Below are 27,302 nucleotides of genomic sequence, written 5' to 3'. Positions count from 1 at the left end.
ATAGTGGCAGTGGTGGTAGTGGCAGTGGTGGTAGTGGCAGTGGTAGTGGCAGTGGTAGTGGTATCGATAGTGGTAGTGGTGCTGGTGCTGGTGGTGATTGTGGTAGTGGCAGTATTAGTGGTTGTGGTGGTGGTGATAGTGGTAGTGGTGGTATTGGGGTTAGTGGTGGTAATAGTGTGAGGGTAATGGTGGTGATAATGGCGGTTGTGATGGGTATCAACGTAGGTTTCTTACCGTATGACCGCTGTCTTTTGCCTTTGAACCATCGCCACCATCTTGGCCTTTGTGTCCATTTCCTCCATTAGAAATGACTTCAAGGGAGCCACTGATGTCATCACAGAATATGTTTACTAAACACAAAGTTTAAACATTAGTTTGTCCCTCCCCGTGCGACACGGGGGTATTGAGGTACTCTATCTTCTCCTTTGTAAGAATTTTGTTATAGCCCATGTAAGCATTCCTTGTAAGATTCTTAGGACGTCCCATGCAATAGAGGTATTCTAGGAACGACGTTTAATCGCAAAAGAATTAAGAGGCTGTATCTGTAATAGTGGTCTGCCCGATCGGGCTTGTTAAATAGATTTCGCTCTTTTCTAGTGTGTTGCAAGACTTTCATGTACTTATACTAAAAACACAATTCACTTGACCGGATCATTAATTTTTTTCGAGTTTTTAAGGATTTTCGGTTCACCCGAACGAGCACTTGTAACGACCACTGTAAAGGCTTAAATTTACCACAACTTTGAAAATTAATTAAAAAAGAACTAACAACTTCTCTACCAAACAAACACAACAGCCTGTTAAATTATGTCTTTTTAATTTATCACACCAACTTTCATTAACATTGAGCTTGAATCAAGCTAGCAGCAAAACATTAACGACACCCCTATCACACACCTTGATGAAACACTTGAAAACGGCTCAGATTCAAACTTTATTTTTGAAAAAGTGAGGCGGTCTACTTCAATCAAACCAACGCAGCCGAAAAGTAGATGTAATAGAAAATGTTCCTATCGAAAAAAACCTTTTGGTATCGTCTTAATGAAATATTTACAGCTGTGTAAACTTGCCCAATTTCGAAGATATTCATGTTTGCAGCCATTTTGAGGGACTCGTCAAGACGAGGAGTTTCATCAACTGGCCTCGCAGACATACCTCACACCTTCAGAAATAAACAAAGATTAGATATAAATGCAGTGCAGTTCAACTGAAAGAGAATAAATCGTGTTTAAAAATGGAAGCTCGACTTACATTTTGACTGTTACGGACGTCTACGGACGTACGCTTGTTACTATTGGAATTTCGCTCGATGATTCCACTAGAAATAACAATATTTGACATACAAACTTCGACTTAATGTAACCTATGAATCAGCTCAAGGTAGTAACTTTGTGCTTTTCCTTCCTTACTGGCGTACAGCAAAGATTTTCCATCGCAAAACGTTGAACGTCGAAGAAACAGCTGAAGAAACGGCCTGTCGGTCACTACTTCATGTATGAGGCACTATACGGTACACATACGGTACACAACGGTACTCCATACATTAAGTATATAACCGACCAATCGATAAACATGTCAGTTTGGTCTTCTTTACCTGATGCTTGCTGTTTTGTCGTGAAAACAACTTCGCTGTACGCCGGTAAAGAAGGGAAAGCACGAGGTTACTACCTTTAACTGATTCAAACGCTACATTCAGTCAAAGTCTGCGTGTCAAATATTGTTATTTGTTGTGGAATCATCAAGCGAAATTCGAACAAGAATGACCTTACGCCCGTAGAAATCGTTGAAATGTAAGTCGAGCTTCCATTTTTAAACACGATTTATTCTCTTTCAGTTGAACTGCAATGCATTTATATCTAATCTTTGTGTATTTCTGATGGTGTTAGGTATGTCTGCGAGGCCAGTTGATGAAACTCCTCGTCCTGACGAGTCCCTCAAAATGGCTGCAAACATGAAGATCTTCGAAATTGGGCAAGTTTACACAGCTGTAAATATTTCATTAAGACGATACCAAAAGGTTTTTTTCAATAGGAACATTTTCTATTACATCTACTTTTCGGCTGCGTTGGTTTGATTGAAGAAGACCGCCTCACTTTTTCAAAAATAAAGTTTAAATCTGAGCCGTTTTCAAGTGTTTCATCAAGGTGTGTGATAGGGGTGTCGTTAATGTTTTGCTGCTAGCTTGATTCGAGCTCAATGTTCGTGAAAGTTGGTGTGATAAATTAAAAAGACATAATTTAACAGGCTGTAGTGTTTGTTTGGTACAGAAGTTGTTAGTTCTTTTTTTAATTAATTTTCAAAGTTGTGGTAAATTTAAGCCTTGACAGTGGTCGTTACAAGTGCTCGTTCGGGTGAACCGAAAATCCTTAAAAACTCGAAAAAAATTAATGATCCGGTCAAGTGAATTGTGTTTTTAGTATAAGTACATGAAAGTCTTGCAACACACTAGAAAAGAGCGAAATCTATTTAACAAGCCAGATCGGGCAGACCACTATTACAGATACAGCCTCTTAAAGCTGTCAAAAGAGCGCGTGTTTTACTTTTTCAGTTATTAAATAAATATGGCTTTAAAAAATAAACGTTGCCAGATTATCCTAAAAATCTAACGATCACAATTAGCTTTATTTAAAAAAAAAAAACATGTAATGAGTATTTTCCGAGAATAAAATGAACAGAGATCAAGTAGAAATCAAGTTTTAAAACTCAACAAGAAATTGCCGCGTAGAACACTAGGCAATGTTCTTGCAGATACGTGAGGGAAGGAGAGGGGTTGAATGCTTTCTCGGTCGCAAAACTGAGAAAAAACAACAACAAAAATGCAAACAAAGCCTGTTTTGAATAAGAATTTGAACATTTCACAAACCGGTAGTCCCTCCAACGCCGTGTTCGCCGTCTACTCCGTTAGATGAGGTTGACACTACTCTTCTATAATTCTGATCCCAATTCGGTGCAGATAAGTCGATCTTACTTCCGGCAGAGGCAACAATCTTCCGAGCGTATATTGTGACCGTGTTGATTCCATGAAGGGCAACTGTACCCTGCAAAGAAATTAAGATAAATAAATTTTATACTAATACTAAGAATAACGCTAACAAACGCTAACATTAATACTTAAAATAATACTAGTACTAATACTTGACATAATCATCACAATTATCATAATAATCATGATAATCATTGCCATAACCCAGTGATCAACTATGAGGGGAACTCGTAATCTGTTTGACTAGTAAAATTACTGATATCATTAATCAAAACTATTAATGAATCACTTCACTTCACTGAACTTTTTGTTGAATAAATCGGTCTCTGGGTTATGCTTAATAAATTAGACGGCTCATGCACTCTCGTTATAGCCGTTTTGTAATAGTTGGCTCGGGGCTTCGCCGCTATACAACCATTAGCCTATTTAAACCTCGAGCCATCTAAATATTAATAATCATAATTATTATAATAATTACTTCTGCTGTTGCTTCTGCTGCTAATAATTATATTTAAGGAATAAGAATTAGAATTAAAGAAGAACAGTAGAAAAATTTATTAAGCGCCATAAGCAAGAGCTCAATGGCGCTTTACAATAAATGTATGAGAGCACATGTTTAAAAAAAAATAAGGAAAACGTACGTCTTACTTTAAAAATAGAATACATTTGTCATACTAAAATGTATTAAAATCTCTATAATTCGAAAATTAAATTACTTGTAATCTCATTGAGTTAAAAAGTAAAATATAAAAGTCATTTATAAAAAAAGTCTCTTTAACAATTTCTCGATGACAAATAGCCAGAAATAAACTGACATTCACTAAAAACGTGCCGTATTATATATGCGGAATGGTTCGTGAAGGAAGAAAAACATAAAAGCCATGCATTTACCTTAACATAAACTGTGTCTGCAAGAATATCCACTTGCCGGGCGAGATTCATACTTTTTCTTAATTTACCAAAGCTCAAGCCATTCTTTGACAACTGCTCCTTTAAGTTTTTCAGATGAATAACACGACCCAGAACTCGATAGTGACCTAAAATATAAATAGTGTTTGAGGTTCAATTTCACCCTTGGCACAATTTGGTATTTTCCTTTATGCTTGTGTACGGTAATGTACGACAATAAATAGAAAACAAAAGAAAATACCAGATTGTAAATAGATACTAGTCGAAAGCTTGCGGGTTTTTAAGTGACGGGGATGATCGAATGAGGGCAAAAATCAAGACCCCAAAAAATTCCTGGACCAAAAATTACCCCCCCCCCCCCAAAAAAAAAAAAAAAATCCTATGCCGTTTTTCTGACCTTTTAATTCCCAGAAAAAGACAATGATATGACACTAAAAAACAAACGTCTGTGTTCCGAACTACGCAACAAAAGCAATGCTACGAATCTTCAGATATATATTTTTAAACATCTAAAGATTCGTTAAAACACCCCCAAAAAATCCCTCCTTAAATAACGCCACCAAAAAAATACTTGCCAAATTTCCCTACCCCAAAAAATCCTGGAATAGAAAATTTCAAGCCCCAAAAAATCCTTCCATCATCCCCGTCACTTTAAATCCCGAGTACCCCCCCCCCTGGGGTTAGCAAATAGACGTTTTGCGGTAAAATTTTACATTTTGCCGGCGTGTCGTAGTGTAGAGTTTTTTCGGGAATTTCGATGTTAAATGACTTTCATCAAATTCAATTTCTGCGTTATTTTTGTGTCGTAAACCTGAGAAATTAGGCAAGTGTTTTTACTGATGAAATGTAGATGACCTGACCTGGGCGGGTTACTTGTACTCGTGTTTTTAGTTTACATTTATTTGTCTATAATTTTTCCAGCAGACAACGGCGCCATTTTGCTGACAAATGCAATTGCATTGAAAATTAAACTAAAAGAAACAATGTCAGGTTCCACACACGACCGTAATGTAAATTTAATACTGCGACAATAACCCCTCTTTGAAGTCTTCGTCTTTTATTTCTTTATAAATTAACCGAGTTTAAACAACCAGTTAATGAGGTTAGTGACTAATTTCGTACCCAGATCTTCTCAACCCTCGGAGAAACCGTGGTAAGTAGACATCTGGGTACGAGATTAGTTAGTGACGAGAGAAAACAGAAATTGTATAAAGAGATCAGTAGCGCTCTCAATACTAAGAATTTCACCGCTAACACAATACTAGCCTATTGATACGACGTTTTTGTAGCCGTCGATGGTCATATTTACAGGGTGTTACTGCGTTACATTTAATACCTCATCTCATATGAGTTCAACAACTTACCTTTGTCGTTCACAACGGACGGAGTCTGGTACCAAGTGGCTTGCGGAATAGTCGGATTTTGATTGCTTTTATCACCCAGCGACAAACTTGCACATCCATTTGAAACCCGTCCTAAACGCTCTCTCGCTGTTTAGAAACGCATTTAAATTAACACTTTATAATATAAACTGCAGTGGTATAGCGAGTGGTAGCAAATAGATAATCAAAGGCAAACTGTGGTGAGCTCGTGGAGTAAGTAAGACACTAGGTCAGGGACCTGATATTGCGAATTATGAAGCGTATATAGTGGTTTCATATGGGGTGCAATACACTTTAAGGATTTTCTGTTTTACGATTTTATTCATTTGTTGTAGTTGTTGTATTTTGACTGTTGTTCATTGATTAATACACTTTGTCAGATGAAAGTTTTGAAACCACTCTATTAGAAGAGAAGTTTATTCAAGAGAGACTGTAATACCAAGTAATAGTTTATTAACCCATTGGGTCCTGACGGTTTAAGCGCGCACCCACCACCTGCCTCCTTTACGGGAATTAGTTTTAACTAAAATACATATCAGGCACCATAAATTGCCCACAAAACAGACTTTAAAACGACAATCTAATTTTCTTCACCTCCACGCGTCTTTTACAAACTTGAAAAAATAAAAAAACGTCCCTTAAATATTTTTAAAGGCGGAAATAAAAGGTATGTCGTTAAGGTACCCGCGCCGGTACCCTGGGTACCAGAGGACTTTTTCTCGTGCGCTTGCAAACATTTTCGTGACATAATGACATCTCCTCGATATGTAAATATTTAACTTTAATATTAACAGTAAAATTTTAACAATTATAAGTTTTTCTTGCAGCCGTACAATCTTCGGAAAACAGTTTAAAATCTTCAGGCATCTTCGGAAAATCGTAAAAAACTTCGTTATTAGCAGGTTTATAAAATAAACAGAATAATACATGGTTGCTTGGAACATTCGAAGATAAATATCATATCTCTGCGCAACCATGTATTATCCTCTATATATCTCGCGTTTGATATATTACAAGGCAATTATATATCGATCGTGTTGATCACCGTAGCAAATGCTTTATTCTTAAATGAGAGTTGTCACGGGTTTTAACAGATTTTTGAACAAGCAAAATGTATATTTGTGATACATTGACCAAAAAATAATGGTCTATTTTTTATAAAAATTGCTATATTAGAGCAATGAAACTGATAACAAGTATTCTCAGCTGCCGTTGGCTCGGGTGGAAATGGATTGCAAGGCGAAAAATTAGGTCTTAACTTTTCAAGTTGTTTCTAGGCGTCTTAAAGAATCGATATTTATAGCCATAGCTTGATTTTTGTACACAAATAAAGGTTTTATCTTCCTTTAGATGCCCAAAGATAAGTTGTTATGGGTTTAGATGCCTACAACGAATTTCAGGACAGTTAACACCAAAAATCTGCGAAATCCCCGTGACGTAGCTCCTTTAAGGTCATCTAAATAAAGAAAACGAAGTTTCCGATTACACCAATAGACATGCAATAGCTCCAGTAAAATGTTAACGATCTTAATTTTTTGTTTAACCCTTTGTGCTATTTTTTTCTATTTTCGCTAGGGGTTCTCTGCAAAACCTCATCAAAGCTACAAAAATGAGTCCACTGGACTGTTTTTTGACTCTGATGACTTTAAAACCTGTTCATCAGGACTGTAATAGTATAAGGTGTTGTTTCTACCTGGGTTTATTTCAAACGATTGCATAAAGAGTTTAGTTATGTTTGTTTGTAATTTTACATGAAATTTATGTTAAAAGCTTTATCGAGTCCACCTTCCGCTAACAAGCCTCCGCCTAAAACTGGGTGTTAAGTTTTTTAATGCTCCTCCGCCACTATTAGTCGTGATTGATGCAAGACTTCCTGTGTCAACATCTAAAACCAGACCGAACTTAGATTTGTTATAAATAATCGGCCTAGAATTTTTGTGCCTTGTTAAAATTAGTCATAACGAACCCAGTTAGGCAAAATGTTTTTATCAATCGGAAGAAAAAGCAACTTATAGTGAAAAGTCGAAGCTAGTGGAACAAAAACGAGGCCGGCTGTACTCATGTGTAAGCAAAAAGGCACGTTAAAGATTTGCTTTAACTCTTACTTTTTTAACGGTAATTTTAAATTTATTTTCTTACCCTGACTAAGACTTGGACAGGAAAAAAAGATGAGGCCCACGAGTACTAAGAAACTGCGTTCATCCATGATGTCTTCAGAGTCTTTTCTTGGTTGGAATAACGAAGAGTCAGAAGAGATCTCAATTTACACAGCCACGAAATTGAGAATAAATGATGTAAGAAGATTACGTCTTTTTAAAAGTATTACCTGCTTACAAATGACCAATCATCAAAGGTTGCGTAGAAATTAGCCATTCATTGTAAGCTTTCAAAACGTTTGCTCTGAATGGTACCACCCTAACAAACTGGACAGCTACAGGTTCACATATTTAGAATCCATTTTCGGCCACCTTTTGTAAATAATTAAGAAGGGACTTCGTGGCTAAAAGACTTGCTTTCAGCTCATAAAGAGACAACTTAAGAGGGGGGAGGGGGTATATATCTTATTTTCTAACCAACATTTCGCCCAAATGCTATTTCTCAGGATATAGTTTCCCGATTTTCCAAATGCTTGTATTGTTTATTTTGCTGTAATTTGCATTGCCAGTGACCCAAATGCTGTAAAAATAAATAAATAAATATATATTAATTTTCAGTCCAGTGAATCGTAGCAACTACCTGTTGTCAGCGTTAAAGCGTAATTATAACCTGCTTATTAAATGATATCTACCTGCTTTAATTTTGTAGAGCGTGAATTCCGTTTCTTCCAATCAAAGTTCTTCTGATACGTTTTATCTGATAAGGTAATGTTAACTTAGACTTCGTAATCAGTTGTGTAATTTCCGCTATTTTTGATACAGATACAAGTCCTTTGTTAAGTATTCTATGGTAAAGTTTTGGTGGTATCTCGGAGGTATCCCGATCAAATAAAGTTTTACTGTTGGAGCCAAGCACTGAGTACTATTTGTCTATGGTCGATTTCCGCTGTAGGCGTTCCGTACTGAGGACGCTGACAGCCAAAATAAGACAGATTTGGACCCGTTAGACATCAGGGTCGAACGCAGTGAAAGTGACAGTACAAGTCAAAACGACTAGCTCGAGTATTGTGCCCAGACGACAGCCCATTTTAACGTGGTAGTGCACCTATTGGATTAGTTCACGACACGGGGGATCTAGAATCACTTTTTAGCAAAAAAATCAAGAAAAAACATAAGAAAAAAAGAGAGAGACGGACGATTTTACGGATAATGCTTTTGTAACAGGTGTTCTAAAAATATCAGAAAACACAAGGTCTGGTGTCCGTAACGATTACAGTGAATACAGGTGGTCAAACTGTACCTGTTAGAAATTCACCTGCCAATATAGGTAGATATTACGCGCGTAGAAGAAATTTCCACTGATGACTTTGATCAGCGCAGTAAGTTTTATTCCACAGAATCGAAATAACCACACAGCGTTAGTAATTTGAGTGATAACGCTAAAGGAGAATTGCGAAAAATGGATAAAGAATTATTGCAAGGATTTCAGAGAACTGTGAAAATAATTAATACAGCCTTCCCTGACAAAGGTACCTTAATATTAAGAAGTTTATGGCTATGACCGCGACGATTTCGACGAGAAGTTGGATGAATTTGATTACTAAATAGAGGCTTTTGAAATATCTCTCAAAAGTAAAACGCACTGCTTTAACGCAACTGACCATACATATTGTAGGGCCAGCGCAAGAATATATTAGTGCTCTACCTTCGGAACAGCGCGCCTCTCTCCCTGCAATAAAAGGAGCATCAAAGAGCTGTTATTCACGTCTAAATCGTGAATGGGTGCAACTACAAGCGGGAGAACAGTCACGGGTTTTTGTATAAGGCCTGCAGCCTGAGTAACAGAAAAAAAAATGAAAAAATAAATGTGTTTATAGTGGTCATGCACTTAGCTTCATATCTCAACGAGATAGCTAGTTTACAGGCATGCCACTGAAACAGAGGAAACAAATAATTTATAAATGAACATAACAAGGCTAAAAATTCCAACTGGCAGGAGGCAGACCAGTTGGCTATATATAAAGCGTGGTCGAGGATTTGAGCTCGGGACAACCGAGAAACAAATCCAGCTAGTGGCAAGGGCAGGCCTCGAACCGGTGACCTCCGGATAACAACACCAGCGCCCTAAACCACTCGGCCACGCTTGCCTCCTAAAAGAAGTGGCAAAACCAAAAACCTTAGAAGAAACAGAAGAAACGACCAAAGAGTTCGATGCTCTTTCAATGAGAGCGACTCAACACAGGAATAGCGACCCTTTAGAAAAATCCTTGAAGCCATCTCACCTGCTAAACAGGTGCTAGCAGTACCAGATACCGATCACAACCTATCTATTGCCAGTCGACCACATCCGTCCTTACAAACACAAATGGACACAAAAAGGAAATAGATAACCTTATGGTCTCAAAACCCAAATAGAATAAAGTTGCATCGTATTCGGAGAAAGAAAAGGAAGGAAAGTCCGGTTTAACAAAATGCATCCAAGAACTAGAATACAGAGAGGACCAGCTGCTTTTCAGGTCGCGAAACCAGACGTTTTCAGTTTTCAGTCCAGTGAATCGTAAGGAACACCTGTCGTAAGCGTTAAAGCGTAATTATAACCTGCTCTAGTATTTTCATTAACTGATATCTACAATGCTTTGAAAAATTGTTGGGACACTCGTACAAAATTGGATACCCTTAATTTCTTAACGCTTTATTCCAGACTAATATACCAGATCCTTCTTCCTTACCCAGCCCCCCCCTTCCCATTCCAATTCTGCGTAAAACAGTTCCAGTGAACATTCCTTTAAAGTTCAACATTGTGTGGGGGTGAGGGGGTGAGACAAAATGAATGTCACGCACTTCCAAAGTCACGCAAATAAATGTAAGCATTTCAACTGTTTTTGCAAAAGATTGTTCCTGTATGAAAGAAATTAATTTTGAAGAGTATGAATTCCGTTTCTCGCAATGGAAGTTCTTCCGATACTTTTAATCCGATAAGGTAGCGTTAACTTAGCCTTATTAGTCAGTTGTGTAATTTCCGCTATTTTCGATAAAGTATTCTGCTGTTAGGTTTTGGTGATATCTTGGAGAAATCCCGGTCAAATATAGTTTTGCTGTTGGAGCCAAGTAATTAATACTATTTGTCACTGCTCGTTTTCTGCGGTAGGCGTTCGCAGGAAAAGTGACAGACTGATAGTACAAGTTGCAATGACTAGCTCGAGTATTGTGCCCAGACAGCCCATTTTAACGTGGTAGTGCACCTATTGGATTAGTTCACGACACGGGGGATCTAGAATTACTTTTTAGCAAAAAAAAAATCAAGAAAGATCATAAGAAAAAAAAAAAGAGAGAGACGGACGATTTTGCGGATAATGTTTTTGTAACAGGTGTTCTTAAAACATCAGAAAAAACAAGGTCTGGTGTCCGTAACGATTACAGTGAATACAGGTGGTCAAACTGTACCTGTTAGAAATTCACCTGCCAATATAGGTAGATATCACGCGCGTAGAAGAAATTTCCACTGATGACGTTGATCAGCGCAGTAAGTTTTATTCCACAGAATCGAAATAACCACACAGCGTTAGTAATTTGAGTGATAACGCTAAAGGAGAATTGCGAAAATTGGATAGAGAATTATTGCAAGGATTTCAGAGAACTGTGGAAAAACTAACACAGCCTTCCCTGACAAAGGTACATTAATATTAACAAGTTTATGGCTATGACCGCGACGATTTCGACGAGAAGTTGGATGAATTTGATTACTAATTGGAGGCCTTTGAAATATCTCTCAAAAGTAAAACGTACTGCTTTATCGCAACTGACCATACATATTGTAGGGCCAGCGCAAGAATATATTAGTGCTCTACCTTCGGAACAGCGCGCCTCTCTCCCTGCAATAAAAGGAGAATCAAAGAGGTGTTATCCACGTTTAAGTCGTGAATGGGTGCAACCACAAGCGGTAGAACAGTTACGGGTTTTTGTATAAGGCCTGCAGCCTGAGTAACAGAAAGAAGTGGCAAAACCAAAATCTTAGAAGAAACAGTAGAAACGGCCTGAGAGTTCGATGCTCTTTCAATGAGCGCAACTCAACACAGGAATAGCGAACCTTTAGCAAAAATCCTTGAAGCCATCTCACCTGCTAAACAGGTGCTAGCAGTACCAGATACCGATCACAACCTATCTATTGCCAGTCGATCACATCCGTCCTTACAAACACAAATGGACACAAAAAGGAAATAGATAACCTTATGGTCTCAAAACCCAAATAGAAAAAAGTTGCATCGTATTCGGAGAAAGAAAAGGAAGGAAAGTCCGGTTTAACGAAATGCATCCAAGAACTAGAATTCAGAGAGGACCAGCTGCTTTTCCGGTCGCGAAACCAGACGTTTTCAGTTTTCAGTCTAGTGAATCGTAAGAAACACCTGTCGTAAGCGTTAAAGCGTAATTAGGCTGCTACTGTTTCTTCTAACGTTTTTGGTTTTGCCACTTCTTTCTGATACTCAGGCTGCAGGCCTTATACGAAAACTCGTGAGGAAGAAGGATCTGATATATAAGTCTGGAATAAAGCGTTAAGAAATAAAGGGTATCCAATTTTGTACGAGTGTCCCAACATTTTTTCAAAGCATTGTAGATATCATTTAACGGAAATACTAGAGCAGGTTATAATTAACAATTATTCGCCGAAGGCGAGGTGATTATTCAACAATAATCACTGAGCCTGAGGCGAATAATTGTTTTAGTATAATTTTAAGAGGTGATCATCAAGAACTTAAAAATAATTACGATAGCAAACATAAAAACAGCAAACACAAGTGTTGGCTTGCATACATGTACAGTGTAAACCAGTTTAATTCATCTATAGCAATCAGAATTTATTTAGTTAAAGCAATAAAACGGAAATAATCAAACACTATGAGAAAGATAGATGTCCGGTACCTTTGTATGATTGTGATGACTTCTAAGTGAATGTGCGAAACTTTTCGAAAATGAGTAGCTCCGGTGAGATGAGAAGTAAATAATGTTTGCTCAATCGATCTGACTGAGTTTCTCATCGATCGCCAAAACCGCCGTGTTTACGATCATTTCTAAGGCCTCGAGAAACAGCTTTGAAAATATTTTCGGTCCAAAAGCCTTAGTAGTTAATTTGCAAAATTCCCAATGTTTAAAATATTCAGGACTTGAACTGGTTTCTTTTAAATCAAAGAAATTTTCATTCAGCAAAAGCGGCCATGTTTACTTGCCTGGGCCCGGTTGTTCAAAACTCCGATTAAACTAACCAACGATTAAGCCTAATCGTCGATTAAAAACTCTAACACCGGGTTAGCTAATCGGTGGAATTGAGAACGTTGTTCAAAGCCCGATTAGAGGCGCGATTAGTTAATTGCCGATTAACGGTTAGTACTTGGTGTAAAACCAATTGTATTGTCTCGCTAATTGACGATTAGTATCCCAAAATGCAATTCTTCCTGAGTAAACACTGCGATGGTTTCCAATATGGCGTCCGCAGTGTCGCATGTGGTAAAAGGAAAACAGCTATTAGGACGTAAAACTAACTGGTCCGATTCGAAAATAATCATGTTGCCACTCGCATTAAATCATAGTGATGACTAGCATTTGGAAAATTGGTTTCAGAGTGTGACCACGCTTCGTAAATCTGCCTCTACGAGGTTTGTAATTTACTGGATGTGTTGAATTTAATATTTATGGACGCTCTGCCGGAGCAAGGCCGTAGTTCTTGTTTTTGTATTGTATTTATTGTTTTATAAAGCTTAAAATAAAGCTTACACATGAAAGAAATGTACAGCAAAAAGTAAATAAAACTAATTTACCGAAAACGGTCGTAGTTCTTGATTGCAACAAGCCAATTGTTTTTGAATTATTTTGCGAAAGACTAATTCCATCGCTGTGGGCGCCATTTTTTGATATTAAAACCCAGTAGTGCAAGAACTAGCTAAGTTTTAATATTTCGGTTTTTATGCTTATGTAAGTAATGGATGCATATAACCCCCCAATGAACAAATGAAAGACAGGCCCACAGCAATCATGTACTAAATACACGAAAGCCCGTATAGCCAAAACAAACAGATGAACACGGAGAGACAAGTATGCATCCTAACGGTTGCATGACTTAGATTTTACTTGTTTATTATTTGAATATTTGAATAATTTTTGAATAATTTTGAAGATTCTTTTTAAAAAATATTGTTTAGGGTAGGTTACATTTTAAATTTTATTTCTTCTTTGAATACTTCCTTATTTTATTTTCTTCTCTTTTTAATAAATACGTTTTGATGAAAATAGTTTGAATGTTTTATAAGTAACTGGGTGTTGGGAAGCAGATTAAGCATTTACCCACTAGGGTGTTTATGAGTAGAGGACTAGTTTTATCTCGGTTGACGTCTTTTAACAGTAGTGTAAAATAGCTAAAATTAACATTTCGTTTTTTTGTTTATTTATATATCGAGTAATGGACATAGACAATCTCCATAAGCAAAAATGAAGGACAGGCCCCCAAGTAACCATGCACTTACTATACTAAGGTACGATTTTCGGAATTCAAAAAAACGAACACAGAGAGAGAAGTCTGTGTCCTAAAAGCTGTACGACTATAGGTTTTATTTGATTATTTTAAAAATAATTAATGAGATTCTATGTTGGATATTTATAAATTGGTAGGATTTGAAAAAAGGTTTTATGATTATAGCTGGTTTTATTGGTTTTGAATTATTTTGCGAAAGACTAATTCCATCGCTGTGGGCGCCATTTTTTGATATTAAAACCCAGTAGTGCAAGAACTAGCTAAGTTTTAATATTTCGGTTTTTATGCTTATGTAAGTAATGGATGCATATAACCCCCCAATGAACAAATGAAAGACAGGCCCACAGCAATCATGTACTAAATACACGAAAGCCCGTATAGCCAAAACAAACAGATGAACACGGAGAGACAAGTATGCATCCTAACGGTTGCATGACTTAGATTTTACTTGTTTATTATTTGAATATTTGAATAATTTTTGAATAATTTTGAAGATTCTTTTTAAAAAATATTGTTTAGGGTAGGTTACATTTTAAATTTTATTTCTTCTTTGAATACTTCCTTATTTTATTTTCTTCTCTTTTTAATAAATACGTTTTGATGAAAATAGTTTGAATGTTTTATAAGTAACTGGGTGTTGGGAAGCAGATTAAGCATTTACCCACTAGGGTGTTTATGAGTAGAGGACTAGTTTTATCTCGGTTGACGTCTTTTAACAGTAGTGTAAAATAGCTAAAATTAACATTTCGTTTTTTTGTTTATTTATATATCGAGTAATGGACATAGACAATCTCCATAAGCAAAAATGAAGGACAGGCCCCCAAGTAACCATGCACTTACTATACTAAGGTACGATTTTCGGAATTCAAAAAAACGAACACAGAGAGAGAAGTCTGTGTCCTAAAAGCTGTACGACTATAGGTTTTATTTGATTATTTTAAAAATAATTAATGAGATTCTATGTTGGATATTTATAAATTGGTAGGATTTGAAAAAAGGTTTTATGATTATAGCTGGTTTAATTTGATTATTTTAAATTTTGAGATTCTTTGCTGGATATTTGTAAATTGGTAGAATTACTTGATTATTTGGATACGTGTAAATTGGTATGATTACAAAAAGAGTTTTATGTTTCTATTTAGTGCCTGGGTGCTGACCATTGCAACCAGTTTGCTCAGCCACGCAGGACCAGCTGTGGTACTACAACCAATGCCTGGGTGCTGACTTGAAATGCGCAACGGAATGCAGACAAAAACTATAATCACAGTCAGAATGATCATCAGTTCCAGCAAATATTCACATCAACGAAAATGTGCAGACATCCGAGAGACAAACCGCAAATTCAAACGCTCAGGCTGCCCTAACATATCCTGGAGACTAGTAGACTAAAGGTTTGATTGAATTCGTATTTTTCTTTATAGGTGGAGGAGGGAGGGGGGGGGGGGGGGGTTTAAAATTTTTCTTCCTAAATAATTCTTTTTTATGAAATTTTTCTTGTCTAAAAAAACAATGGTTAGACCATTAAGACTGGTATATACCGCTTGTGTAATCTTACTGTATGATTTGTAGGGTGCTCCTCATAAGATAATTAGTTATGATGTACATATGGTGGGTTTGTAAAACCGCATATATGTAAAATACGGGTATATTATTTGTGTAGATGCGGAGGTGGGTCTATTATTGGCAAAGGTTTAGTGTGTTTACTGAATGATATGTCTTGTATGAATGAATTTGTATTACTTTTTTTATTGCAGAGTAAACCCAAATAAAGATGGTATAATCCTTTATTTTTGTTTTTGTTTTTTAGTCTGCGGCAGAGAGGAGTTCATGGAGAGTAACAGGCCTCTGTAGAAAGAGTAATAAAAACAGAGAACTATCACAGTGTTCCATTACTTTATAATGGAGATTGCTTATTGCAAAAGGAAATAAACAGAAATTATATTTGTTGCTTAAAAATAAAAGATATTTTCTCTTGCTTCTTTGAAATTTTGATTTTAATTTTGTTTTGTTTTTAAAAAATACAGATTTCTGAAAATTCTGTTTACACTTTATACTTATTTACTTCTTTTCAACATCACTTTTTTTATAGAAATAAATCTTTTTGCCATTAGATTAAGCTTTGGAAAACTCCCTGCATATTTTTCGTAAGGGATCTCAATTCCGCAGCCATTCTAGTGAGTTGCGCAGCCATTTGTTTTGCTCTGATTTGTTTCCTTAATAATAGCGATATTTTTTGTTCTCTTTCTTTCTTTTCTTTGTTCAATTTTTTGTTCTTTGATTTCCTTATTTATCTTTTTAAATTTCTTAATTAATTTGATCCTTTTTTTCTTTTCTTCCTTGTTTTTCTGTTCTTTCTTTCCTTTCTTTTTGTTACGTCTGGTTTTCTGCAATAAATTGTTAGTTTAATCATAGTTGGTATTTACTTCTATAACACCAATTACCGCTGGTGTTTGCGGAATATTTAAATACCCAATTATAGTGAGCTCACTATTAGCATTTCCCAAACCATTGCAAAAGAACAAAAATAGCCCTCTTCTCATCAGGAACCCAGAAGGACTACCTGGTAAATAGGTATGAAAGGGAGGGAAAGCCAAATGAAATTTAAACTTTCCGAGTGCTTGTTTGATTAAATTTAGTCACGAAGGAGGGGGAATGGGCACGAGTTTAATTTGTAATAAACCAAGGAGATAACCTATTGACCCGCACGTTTCAAACCATTTGGTACCATTTGGCTGGGATCTACGTGCAGTTTGTCTTTAGAAATGGCTTGGAAAACTATCGTTAAACTAAGGTTCGGCGAGTTACCTTGATTTTCTTCGTTTTACCACTCTGGCAGTTTGCTGCTTGCTCGACTTTAGTCGCCGCCTCTATCAATGTTAAGTCATCTATATCTGCGGTTGCCATTTCTTGGTTTGGAAGAGTCATGTTTGAGACAAACCGGTGAGTTAGACTTTTTGGTATCGCTTAATGTTTAACGAAAAAATTCCATCTTAAAGACGAAAGAAAAAAGATTCTTACCAATTTTTTGCTGTCTTTCGTTCATGAAATTGCCCAAAGACGAGTTGCGTGGCGTGTAGACTACGACATAGTAAAATTTGAAATTTTAAACGAGAAGGCCAATTGCGAGAGCCATTATAGCTCGCGCTTGGAACAGAAATTAAAAGATTTGAAATTCGATTGAGCAGTACGAATTTTTATATTTATTTCATTTGTGTTCCCTGTTAACTTGGGGGCTTGTGTTTAGTTAAGTTTGAAATTAACTACTGCAAGCCGATAGCATTTGGCTCAGTTTAAAATAGCATTGTGTAGTTTTCCCTAAGATGATTTAGTTTTCCTTCGAGTCGAAAGTTTTTAGCATAAACTCTTAAACCGTTGGATTGTATTCCAATATCAAATTTCGAAAGACATATGGCGACATTTATTTCGCTCTGTAACCGACAACTGAAATTTGAAATGAGCAATTTGTTTCTGTTATGCACTAATTTACAAGAAACAGAGTTTTGCTTTCGATATGGCTCCAGATCTTTCGCCATTTGAAATGCTTCATAATTGGAGAAAAAGTGTAACAAGAACACGAGGAGTAACCGGAGAAATTCGCAGAGAGATTTATTCCATTAGCGATTTGTATGAGAAGAAAACTCAGTATTCCTTGGAGCTTTACAAGTTGAATTACATTAACGATGAAGAGTTTGTCTTTGAGGCCGGTGAGGTGAGAAGTAATCATTCTGTGAGGAATGCTGAAATAGCCAAAGAACGGTGTGAAAATGAAATGAAAATAAAGGCTATGCAAGATCAGATTGATAAAATTGTGGATAACCGTCTGACGTTTCTAACTTCTGAAGTAAATCTTTTGAGGAGAAAATTGAGGAACAAAAGCTTTTTTAGCAGTCGTAAAAGCTCTGGAACTATAAAAGCCCTTGATGGAGAGGTTTATGAAATCAGGAACATTTCCAAGAATTACGAAAGACTAGTTCGAAAGAGACATGAATTGTATAAGTTACAAGTTGTTGGCGGTGTAAAAACATTCCGACGAGAATTGGAGGAGGCTGATTTAAAGGCTGAATTAGAGAAGAAAAGGTCTAATTTACATAATTTTACCAGTCTTAAATTAGATGATGTCTATGATTGCATACTAGAAAAAAATGGTGGTTATGTTACGGGGGGGATAGGAAATAAGTCTTCTGTTCAGTATGCTAATAGTTTTAAACAGCATGCGGAGGCTGCCTTATTGAAATATGTTTTATTTAACTCCGGGCAGGGATCAAAGCCCCGCCACTATTCTTTTAATTTAAAAAATAAGATGCGCAAACCAAAGGGTTATCCTAGTTCCACGAGATTTCAAATAAGGTATAATTTGTTGCATCCTGGTTTGGGGAGGAAAGAGCGGGATTTTGTTTATTCATCATTGCAGATTATTGACAGGATTTTTATTAAGTATAGGAGAGGTGGGAATAATTTTAATGGGGGGAGGCCAACTAGAGAGAGGTTTATTGTAGATCAATTGGAAAGATTTTTGAACAAGTGCCCTGTGGTTTTAAGAGAGAGTGATAAAAAAATGGGATGGTCGCTTAATACAGAGGAGTGGTATCGTGATGAGTACAAGCGACAGTTAGATACCCCATCATACAAATGGGTTGGTGGATTAGATATGGTTGATGGTATAAAACTGAATTGCCGAGAAGAACTTAAAACTTTGGTTCAAAAACATAGGGATATTCTTAGTGTTCCTGAGCTACGTTGGTTTAATTTAGAGGGGGAGAGGAGTACACTTTGCCTAGTTTGAATTTATTACCTAAAGTACACAAATTATCTGAGGAGGCTTCTACCAAAAATGAAAAACTATTAAGGGGAAGGCCTATAATAACTGGACACAGCTGGTGTATCGTAGAGGCGTCAAAATTTATTCAGAAAGAGTTGAGAGGGGTTATTTGTAAATTCAAGGGTTTTTTGAGGGATTTGAATATGAGAGTCACTTTGCTTGGAAGTAGTAATGAATTGGTGGACATTTTACGAGATAAGAAGTTTCAGTTTTGGGGGGCTAATACTTTTGCTACTTTTGATTTTAAGGATTTGTATACTAATATTTTATTTGAGGATGCCCAAAAAACTCTGCGGGATTTGGTTGGTATTTTAAAATTGGATAGTCATAGGATTTCATTTGCTCTAGAACTTTATAGATTTTGTAATAGGTGGAATTATTTTAATGTAGGGCTAGATGTGTTTAAACAGGTAGAGGGATTAAGTATGGGTTGCTATTTCAGCAAGGAAATAAGTGATTTGGTTCTTATGTACTCTGAATATCAGTATAATCTTGTTTCTGTTGGGAGGGGGGTTCGATTATTGAAGAGGTATGCGGATGATGGTATAATGATATTTGGTTCTAACGACTCAGATTTTATAGTAAAAGAAATGGGTAGATTGATGCTATTTTATCCTAGTAATTTAGTCATAAATGTAAAGTTAAATAGGACAAATTGCCAGTACTTGGATTTAAATTTATCTTTTGATGATGTAACTGCTACAGAAGAAAGGGTGCATTATAGCACCTTTTTCAAAAAATTACATAAGTTTTCATATTTAGATCCTAACTCTAATCATCCTAGGCATGTATTTAAAGGTCTAATTAAGACAGAATGTATCAGGTATATAAGGAATTCATGCAGTAATGATGATTATCAACACTCTTTGAGGTTGTTTAAATTAAGGTTGCTGCGCTTGGGATATAAGCTTAGCTTTATAAAAAAGAATTCATTGAGCTATTTAGAATATGAGGGAGGTTTGAAAAGTAAAGAAAAATCTATTGTTAAAGATGTAGTATATACTATGGAATATGATAGGCAAACAAATATAACAGGAAGTATACAAGGGTTGTTTACGCATGCTTTCGCTGGTTTGGGATTACATGGGGGTGTTTTCATAGCTAAAAAGGTAATGCCTAAATTACGAAATGTGTTAAGTACTCGAAAGATTTTACATGAGAAAATGCAGAAATTTAGATTTCCTTAGAGTTGGGTAATTAAAATTTAATTTTCTAGAGTTCAGTTATTGAAAAAAGGAATTATTTTAAAGTTTGTTTTTAAAAGAGAAAGAGAAATTAATTGGTTTGAATAAAATTCTTAGTTATCTTTTCAAATTGGTTGCTTGTAGAGTTAATTAGATTTAATCTAATTTAAATGGCTATAAAAACCCACAAAAAGTTATCGAGCCATGAGGGACCTTCCCAGATACATCCTACCGCTTTTACAGGACCCAGTCTTTATCAAGGCCGGCTTCCTGTGGGTACAAAAAAACAATAAAAAATGCTGTTCTACAAACATGCTCGTCTATCTCAAGGGCGAGTAGAGGTCTGACACAGCTGACCCACGGGGACTGCATCTTAGGTTGGACATGGTCCGCCATATGGTGGGATGTTGATCCGGCATATGGTTAAAGCAAATTGTTTTTGAATTATTTTGCGAAAGACTAATTCCATCGCTGTGGGCGCCATTTTTTGATATTAAAACCCAGTAGTGCAAGAACTAGCTAAGTTTTAATATTTCGGTTTTTATGCTTATGTAAGTAATGGATGCATATAACCCCCCAATGAACAAATGAAAGACAGGCCCACAGCAATCATGTACTAAATACACGAAAGCCCGTATAGCCAAAACAAACAGATGAACACGGAGAGACAAGTATGCATCCTAACGGTTGCATGACTTAGATTTTACTTGTTTATTATTTGAATATTTGAATAATTTTTGAATAATTTTGAAGATTCTTTTTAAAAAATATTGTTTAGGGTAGGTTACATTTTAAATTTTATTTCTTCTTTGAATACTTCCTTATTTTATTTTCTTCTCTTTTTAATAAATACGTTTTGATGAAAATAGTTTGAATGTTTTATAAGTAACTGGGTGTTGGGAAGCAGATTAAGCATTTACCCACTAGGGTGTTTATGAGTAGAGGACTAGTTTTATCTCGGTTGACGTCTTTTAACAGTAGTGTAAAATAGCTAAAATTAACATTTCGTTTTTTTGTTTATTTATATATCGAGTAATGGACATAGACAATCTCCATAAGCAAAAATGAAGGACAGGCCCCCAAGTAACCATGCACTTACTATACTAAGGTACGATTTTCGGAATTCAAAAAAACGAACACAGAGAGAGAAGTCTGTGTCCTAAAAGCTGTACGACTATAGGTTTTATTTGATTATTTTAAAAATAATTAATGAGATTCTATGTTGGATATTTATAAATTGGTAGGATTTGAAAAAAGGTTTTATGATTATAGCTGGTTTTATTTGATTATTTTAAATTTTGAGATTCTTTGCTGGATATTTGTAAATTGGTAGAATTACTTGATTATTTGGATACGTGTAAATTGGTATGATTACAAAAAGAGTTTTATGTTTCTATTTAGTGCCTGGGTGCTGACCATTGCAACCAGTTTGCTCAGCCACGCAGGACCAGCTGTGGTACTACAACCAATGCCTGGGTGCTGACTTGAAATGCGCAACGGAATGCAGACAAAAACTATAATCACAGTCAGAATGATCATCAGTTCCAGCAAATATTCACATCAACGAAAATGTGCAGACATCCGAGAGACAAACCGCAAATTCAAACGCTCAGGCTGCCCTAACATATCCTGGAGACTAGTAGACTAAAGGTTTGATTGAATTCGTATTTTTCTTTATAGGTGGAGGAGGGAGGGGGGGGGGGGGTTTAAAATTTTTCTTCCTAAATAATTCTTTTTTATGAAATTTTTCTTGTCTAAAAAAACAATGGTTAGACCATTAAGACTGGTATATACCGCTTGTGTAATCTTACTGTATGATTTGTAGGGTGCTCCTCATAAGATAATTAGTTATGATGTACATATGGTGGGTTTGTAAAACCGCATATATGTAAAATACGGGTATATTATTTGTGTAGATGCGGAGGTGGGTCTATTATTGGCAAAGGTTTAGTGTGTTTACTGAATGATATGTCTTGTATGAATGAATTTGTATTACTTTTTTTATTGCAGAGTAAACCCAAATAAAGATGGTATAATCCTTTATTTTTGTTTTTGTTTTTTAGTCTGCGGCAGAGAGGAGTTCATGGAGAGTAACAGGCCTCTGTAGAAAGAGTAATAAAAACAGAGAACTATCACAGTGTTCCATTACTTTATAATGGAGATTGCTTATTGCAAAAGGAAATAAACAGAAATTATATTTGTTGCTTAAAAATAAAAGATATTTTCTCTTGCTTCTTTGAAATTTTGATTTTAATTTTGTTTTGTTTTTAAAAAATACAGATTTCTGAAAATTCTGTTTACACTTTATACTTATTTACTTCTTTTCAACATCACTTTTTTTATAGAAATAAATCTTTTTGCCATTAGATTAAGCTTTGGAAAACTCCCTGCATATTTTTCGTAAGGGATCTCAATTCCGCAGCCATTCTAGTGAGTTGCGCAGCCATTTGTTTTGCTCTGATTTGTTTCCTTAATAATAGCGATATTTTTTGTTCTCTTTCTTTCTTTTCTTTGTTCAATTTTTTGTTCTTTTCTTTGATTTCCTTATTTATCTTTTTAAATTTCTTAATTAATTTGATCCTTTTTTTCTTTTCTTCCTTGTTTTTCTGTTCTTTCTTTCCTTTCTTTTTGTTACGTCTGGTTTTCTGCAATAAATTGTTAGTTTAATCATAGTTGGTATTTACTTCTATAACACCAATTACCGCTGGTGTTTGCGGAATATTTAAATACCCAATTATAGTGAGCTCATTGTTTTTGATTTTTTGAAGCGAAGGAATAGTTCCAACGCTGTGGGATGCCATTCGTGATATTAAAACCAAAAAGTTTCGGAACTCAGTAGGTTTTAATATTTCGGCTTTTACTGTTTATGTAAGTAACGGATTGTTTTTGAATTATTTTGCGAAAGACTAATTCCATCGCTGTGGGCGCCATTTTTTGATATTAAAACCCAGTAGTGCAAGAACTAGCTAAGTTTTAATATTTCGGTTTTTATGCTTATGTAAGTAATGGATGCATATAACCCCCCAATGAACAAATGAAAGACAGGCCCACAGCAATCATGTACTAAATACACGAAAGCCCGTATAGCCAAAACAAACAGATGAACACGGAGAGACAAGTATGCATCCTAACGGTTGCATGACTTAGATTTTACTTGTTTATTATTTGAATATTTGAATAATTTTTGAATAATTTTGAAGATTCTTTTTAAAAAATATTGTTTAGGGTAGGTTACATTTTAAATTTTATTTCTTCTTTGAATACTTCCTTATTTTATTTTCTTCTCTTTTTAATAAATACGTTTTGATGAAAATAGTTTGGCTATTTCAGCATTCCTCACAGAATGATTACTTCTCACCTCACCGGCCTCAAAGACAAACTCTTCATCGTTAATGTAATTCAACTTGTAAAGCTCCAAGGAATACTGAGTTTTCTTCTCATACAAATCGCTAATGGAATAAATCTCTCTGCGAATTTCTCCGGTTACTCCTCGTGTTCTTGTTACACTTTTTCTCCAATTATGAAGCATTTCAAATGGCGAAAGATCTGGAGCCATATCGAAAGCAAAACTCTGTTTCTTGTAAATTAGTGCATAACAGAAACAAATTGCTCATTTCAAATTTCAGTTGTCGGTTACAGAGCGAAATAAATGTCGCCATATGTCTTTCGAAATTTGATATTGGAATACAATCCAACGGTTTAAGAGTTTATGCTAAAAACTTTCGACTCGAAGGAAAACTAAATCATCTTAGGGAAAACTACACAATGCTATTTTAAACTGAGCCAAATGCTATCGGCTTGCAGTAGTTAATTTCAAACTTAACTAAACACAAGCCCCCAAGTTAACAGGGAACACAAATGAAATAAATATAAAAATTCGTACTGCTCAATCGAATTTCAAATCTTTTAATTTCTGTTCCAAGCGCGAGCTATAATGGCTCTCGCAATTGGCCTTCTCGTTTAAAATTTCAAATTTTACTATGTCGTAGTCTACACGCCACGCAACTCGTCTTTGGGCAATTTCATGAACGAAAGACAGCAAAAAATTGGTAAGAATCTTTTTTCTTTCGTCTTTAAGATGGAATTTTTTCGTTAAACATTAAGCGATACCAAAAAGTCTAACTCACCGGTTTGTCTCAAACATGACTCTTCCAAACCAAGAAATGGCAACCGCAGATATAGATGACTTAACATTGATAGAGGCGGCGACTAAAGTCGAGCAAGCAGCAAACTGCCAGAGTGGTAAAACGAAGAAAATCAAGGTAACTCGCCGAACCTTAGTTTAACGATAGTTTTCCAAGCCATTTCTAAAGACAAACTGCACGTAGATCCCAGCCAAATGGTACCAAATGGTTTGAAACGTGCGGGTCAATAGGTTATCTCCTTGGTTTATTACAAATTAAACTCGTGCCCATTCCCCCTCCTTCGTGACTAAATTTAATCAAACAAGCACTCGGAAAGTTTAAATTTCATTTGGCTTTCCCTCCCTTTCATACCTATTTACCAGGTAGTCCTTCTGGGTTCCTGATGAGAAGAGGGCTATTTTTGTTCTTTTGCAATGGTTTGGGAAATGCTAATAGTGAGCTCACTATAATTGGGTATTTAAATATTCCGCAAACACCAGCGGTAATTGGTGTTATAGAAGTAAATACCAACTATGATTAAACTAACAATTTATTGCAGAAAACCAGACGTAACAAAAAGAAAGGAAAGAAAGAACAGAAAAACAAGGAAGAAAAGAAAAAAAGGATCAAATTAATTAAGAAATTTAAAAAGATAAATAAGGAAATCAAAGAACAAAAAATTGAACAAAGAAAAGAAAGAAAGAGAACAAAAAATATCGCTATTATTAAGGAAACAAATCAGAGCAAAACAAATGGCTGCGCAACTCACTAGAATGGCTGCGGAATTGAGATCCCTTACGAAAAATATGCAGGGAGTTTTCCAAAGCTTAATCTAATGGCAAAAAGATTTATTTCTATAAAAAAAGTGATGTTGAAAAGAAGTAAATAAGTATAAAGTGTAAACAGAATTTTCAGAAATCTGTATTTTTTAAAAACAAAACAAAATTAAAATCAAAATTTCAAAGAAGCAAGAGAAAATATCTTTTATTTTTAAGCAACAAATATAATTTCTGTTTATTTCCTTTTGCAATAAGCAATCTCCATTATAAAGTAATGGAACACTGTGATAGTTCTCTGTTTTTATTACTCTTTCTACAGAGGCCTGTTACTCTCCATGAACTCCTCTCTGCCGCAGACTAAAAAACAAAAACAAAAATAAAGGATTATACCATCTTTATTTGGGTTTACTCTGCAATAAAAAAAGTAATACAAATTCATTCATACAAGACATATCATTCAGTAAACACACTAAACCTTTGCCAATAATAGACCCACCTCCGCATCTACACAAATAATATACCCGTATTTTACATATATGCGGTTTTACAAACCCACCATATGTACATCATAACTAATTATCTTATGAGGAGCACCCTACAAATCATACAGTAAGATTACACAAGCGGTATATACCAGTCTTAATGGTCTAACCATTGTTTTTTTAGACAAGAAAAATTTCATAAAAAAGAATTATTTAGGAAGAAAAATTTTAAACCCCCCCCCCCCCCCTCCCTCCTCCACCTATAAAGAAAAATACGAATTCAATCAAACCTTTAGTCTACTAGTCTCCAGGATATGTTAGGGCAGCCTGAGCGTTTGAATTTGCGGTTTGTCTCTCGGATGTCTGCACATTTTCGTTGATGTGAATATTTGCTGGAACTGATGATCATTCTGACTGTGATTATAGTTTTTGTCTGCATTCCGTTGCGCATTTCAAGTCAGCACCCAGGCATTGGTTGTAGTACCACAGCTGGTCCTGCGTGGCTGAGCAAACTGGTTGCAATGGTCAGCACCCAGGCACTAAATAGAAACATAAAACTCTTTTTGTAATCATACCAATTTACACGTATCCAAATAATCAAGTAATTCTACCAATTTACAAATATCCAGCAAAGAATCTCAAAATTTAAAATAATCAAATAAAACCAGCTATAATCATAAAACCTTTTTTCAAATCCTACCAATTTATAAATATCCAACATAGAATCTCATTAATTATTTTTAAAATAATCAAATAAAACCTATAGTCGTACAGCTTTTAGGACACAGACTTCTCTCTCTGTGTTCGTTTTTTTGAATTCCGAAAATCGTACCTTAGTATAGTAAGTGCATGGTTACTTGGGGGCCTGTCCTTCATTTTTGCTTATGGAGATTGTCTATGTCCATTACTCGATATATAAATAAACAAAAAAACGAAATGTTAATTTTAGCTATTTTACACTACTGTTAAAAGACGTCAACCGAGATAAAACTAGTCCTCTACTCATAAACACCCTAGTGGGTAAATGCTTAATCTGCTTCCCAACACCCAGTTACTTATAAAACATTCAAACTATTTTCATCAAAACGTATTTATTAAAAAGAGAAGAAAATAAAATAAGGAAGTATTCAAAGAAGAAATAAAATTTAAAATGTAACCTACCCTAAACAATATTTTTTAAAAAGAATCTTCAAAATTATTCAAAAATTATTCAAATATTCAAATAATAAACAAGTAAAATCTAAGTCATGCAACCGTTAGGATGCATACTTGTCTCTCCGTGTTCATCTGTTTGTTTTGGCTATACGGGCTTTCGTGTATTTAGTACATGATTGCTGTGGGCCTGTCTTTCATTTGTTCATTGGGGGGTTATATGCATCCATTACTTACATAAGCATAAAAACCGAAATATTAAAACTTAGCTAGTTCTTGCACTACTGGGTTTTAATATCAAAAAATGGCGCCCACAGCGATGGAATTAGTCTTTCGCAAAATAATTCAAAAACAAGGGTGCCGTTATTTTGATAACTTCGCAGGTGTCTTTGTCTCACAAACCACAAGTCCGCATTTTTTCCAGTTTAATCGGCCGATTAGTAAGTTAATCATCTCCCGGAGCAGTGTTAAATTTAACCCTTAGTTTAATCGTTGATTAGCGCTAATCGGGCTTTGAGCAACGCATTCTAATCGCGTGTTAAAATTTAATCGCCGATTAGCATATTTAATCGCTGATTAGCGCTAATCGGAGTTTTGAACAACCGGGCCCTGAATGTCAAAGGTGGCGTGGCTAAGTAACCAAGCCTTCAAAGCTATAATCACCTCGCGCCGGGTGATTATAGCCTCATAAGCCGAGCTTCTCGACCAATCAGAATGCTTCAATTCTTATAATCACCTCTGAAATTATACTAATTACGCTTTAACGCTTACGACAGGTGTTCCTTACGATTCACTGGACTGAAAACTGAAAACGTCTGGTTTTGCGACCGGAAAAGCAGCTGGTCCTCTCTGAATTCTAGTTCTTGAATGCA

The 27,302-nt window shown here is 35.6% G+C and overlaps 3 protein-coding genes and 3 long non-coding RNA genes across 6 annotated transcripts in view; 3 read left to right on the top strand and 3 right to left on the bottom strand.

Annotated features, from left to right (window-relative positions):
- The window catches only part of LOC144629949 (uncharacterized), a 34,188-nt gene extending 33,882 nt beyond the window's left edge, over window positions 1–306 (bottom strand). Inside the window, exon 1 of the mRNA XM_078488206.1 lies at window positions 235–306. The gene's annotated coding sequence lies outside the window, so the exon portion shown is untranslated. The remainder of the gene's footprint in view (window positions 1–234) is intronic.
- A 13,777-nt stretch (window positions 307–14,083) lies between these two features.
- On the top strand, window positions 14,084–15,865 carry LOC144630056 (uncharacterized). The gene is made up of 3 exons (XR_013566448.1): window positions 14,084–14,739; window positions 15,033–15,281; window positions 15,698–15,865. It is a non-coding gene; the product is annotated as an uncharacterized LOC144630056 (long non-coding RNA).
- A 196-nt stretch (window positions 15,866–16,061) lies between these two features.
- Window positions 16,062–17,188, bottom strand: LOC144630772 (uncharacterized). The gene is made up of 2 exons (XM_078489140.1): window positions 16,696–17,188; window positions 16,062–16,274 (listed from the first exon to the last, which is right to left on the bottom strand). Exons 1-2 carry the CDS (start codon window positions 16,813–16,815, stop codon window positions 16,062–16,064), a joined length of 333 nt encoding a protein of 110 aa, XP_078345266.1. The 5' UTR covers window positions 16,816–17,188.
- A 2,885-nt stretch (window positions 17,189–20,073) lies between these two features.
- On the top strand, window positions 20,074–22,092 carry LOC144630460 (uncharacterized). The gene is made up of 3 exons (XR_013566548.1): window positions 20,074–21,001; window positions 21,295–21,543; window positions 21,957–22,092. It is a non-coding gene; the product is annotated as an uncharacterized LOC144630460 (long non-coding RNA).
- Window positions 22,093–23,662: 1,570 nt separating this feature from the next.
- On the top strand, window positions 23,663–24,789 carry LOC144630771 (uncharacterized). The gene is made up of 2 exons (XM_078489139.1): window positions 23,663–24,155; window positions 24,577–24,789. Exons 1-2 carry the CDS (start codon window positions 24,036–24,038, stop codon window positions 24,787–24,789), a joined length of 333 nt encoding a protein of 110 aa, XP_078345265.1. The 5' UTR covers window positions 23,663–24,035.
- Window positions 24,790–25,017: 228 nt separating this feature from the next.
- On the bottom strand, window positions 25,018–26,770 carry LOC144630645 (uncharacterized). The gene is made up of 3 exons (XR_013566593.1): window positions 26,111–26,770; window positions 25,569–25,817; window positions 25,018–25,153 (listed from the first exon to the last, which is right to left on the bottom strand). It is a non-coding gene; the product is annotated as an uncharacterized LOC144630645 (long non-coding RNA).
- Window positions 26,771–27,302: the final 532 nt, after the last annotated feature.

Source organism: Oculina patagonica, chromosome 11 (assembly GCF_052425735.1).
Source record: "Oculina patagonica isolate OP01 chromosome 11, crgOcupat, whole genome shotgun sequence".
Lineage (NCBI taxonomy): Eukaryota > Metazoa > Cnidaria > Anthozoa > Scleractinia > Oculinidae > Oculina > Oculina patagonica.
Note: the sequence above shows the minus strand (reverse complement) of the source record. Positions and strands in the feature narration are given on the sequence as shown.

Excerpts from the sequence above, each read along its gene's own strand:
- LOC144630772 (XM_078489140.1), bottom strand. The coding sequence starts at position 16,815 with ATGACTCTTCCAAACCAAGAAATGGCAACCGCAGATATAGATGACTTA. Across the intron at positions 16,275-16,695 it reads GTAAAACGAAGAAAATCAAG|AAAACCAGACGTAACAAAAA; the intron begins GTAACTCGCCGA and ends AATTTATTGCAG.
- LOC144630771 (XM_078489139.1), top strand. The coding sequence starts at position 24,036 with ATGACTCTTCCAAACCAAGAAATGGCAACCGCAGATATAGATGACTTA. Across the intron at positions 24,156-24,576 it reads GTAAAACGAAGAAAATCAAG|AAAACCAGACGTAACAAAAA; the intron begins GTAACTCGCCGA and ends AATTTATTGCAG.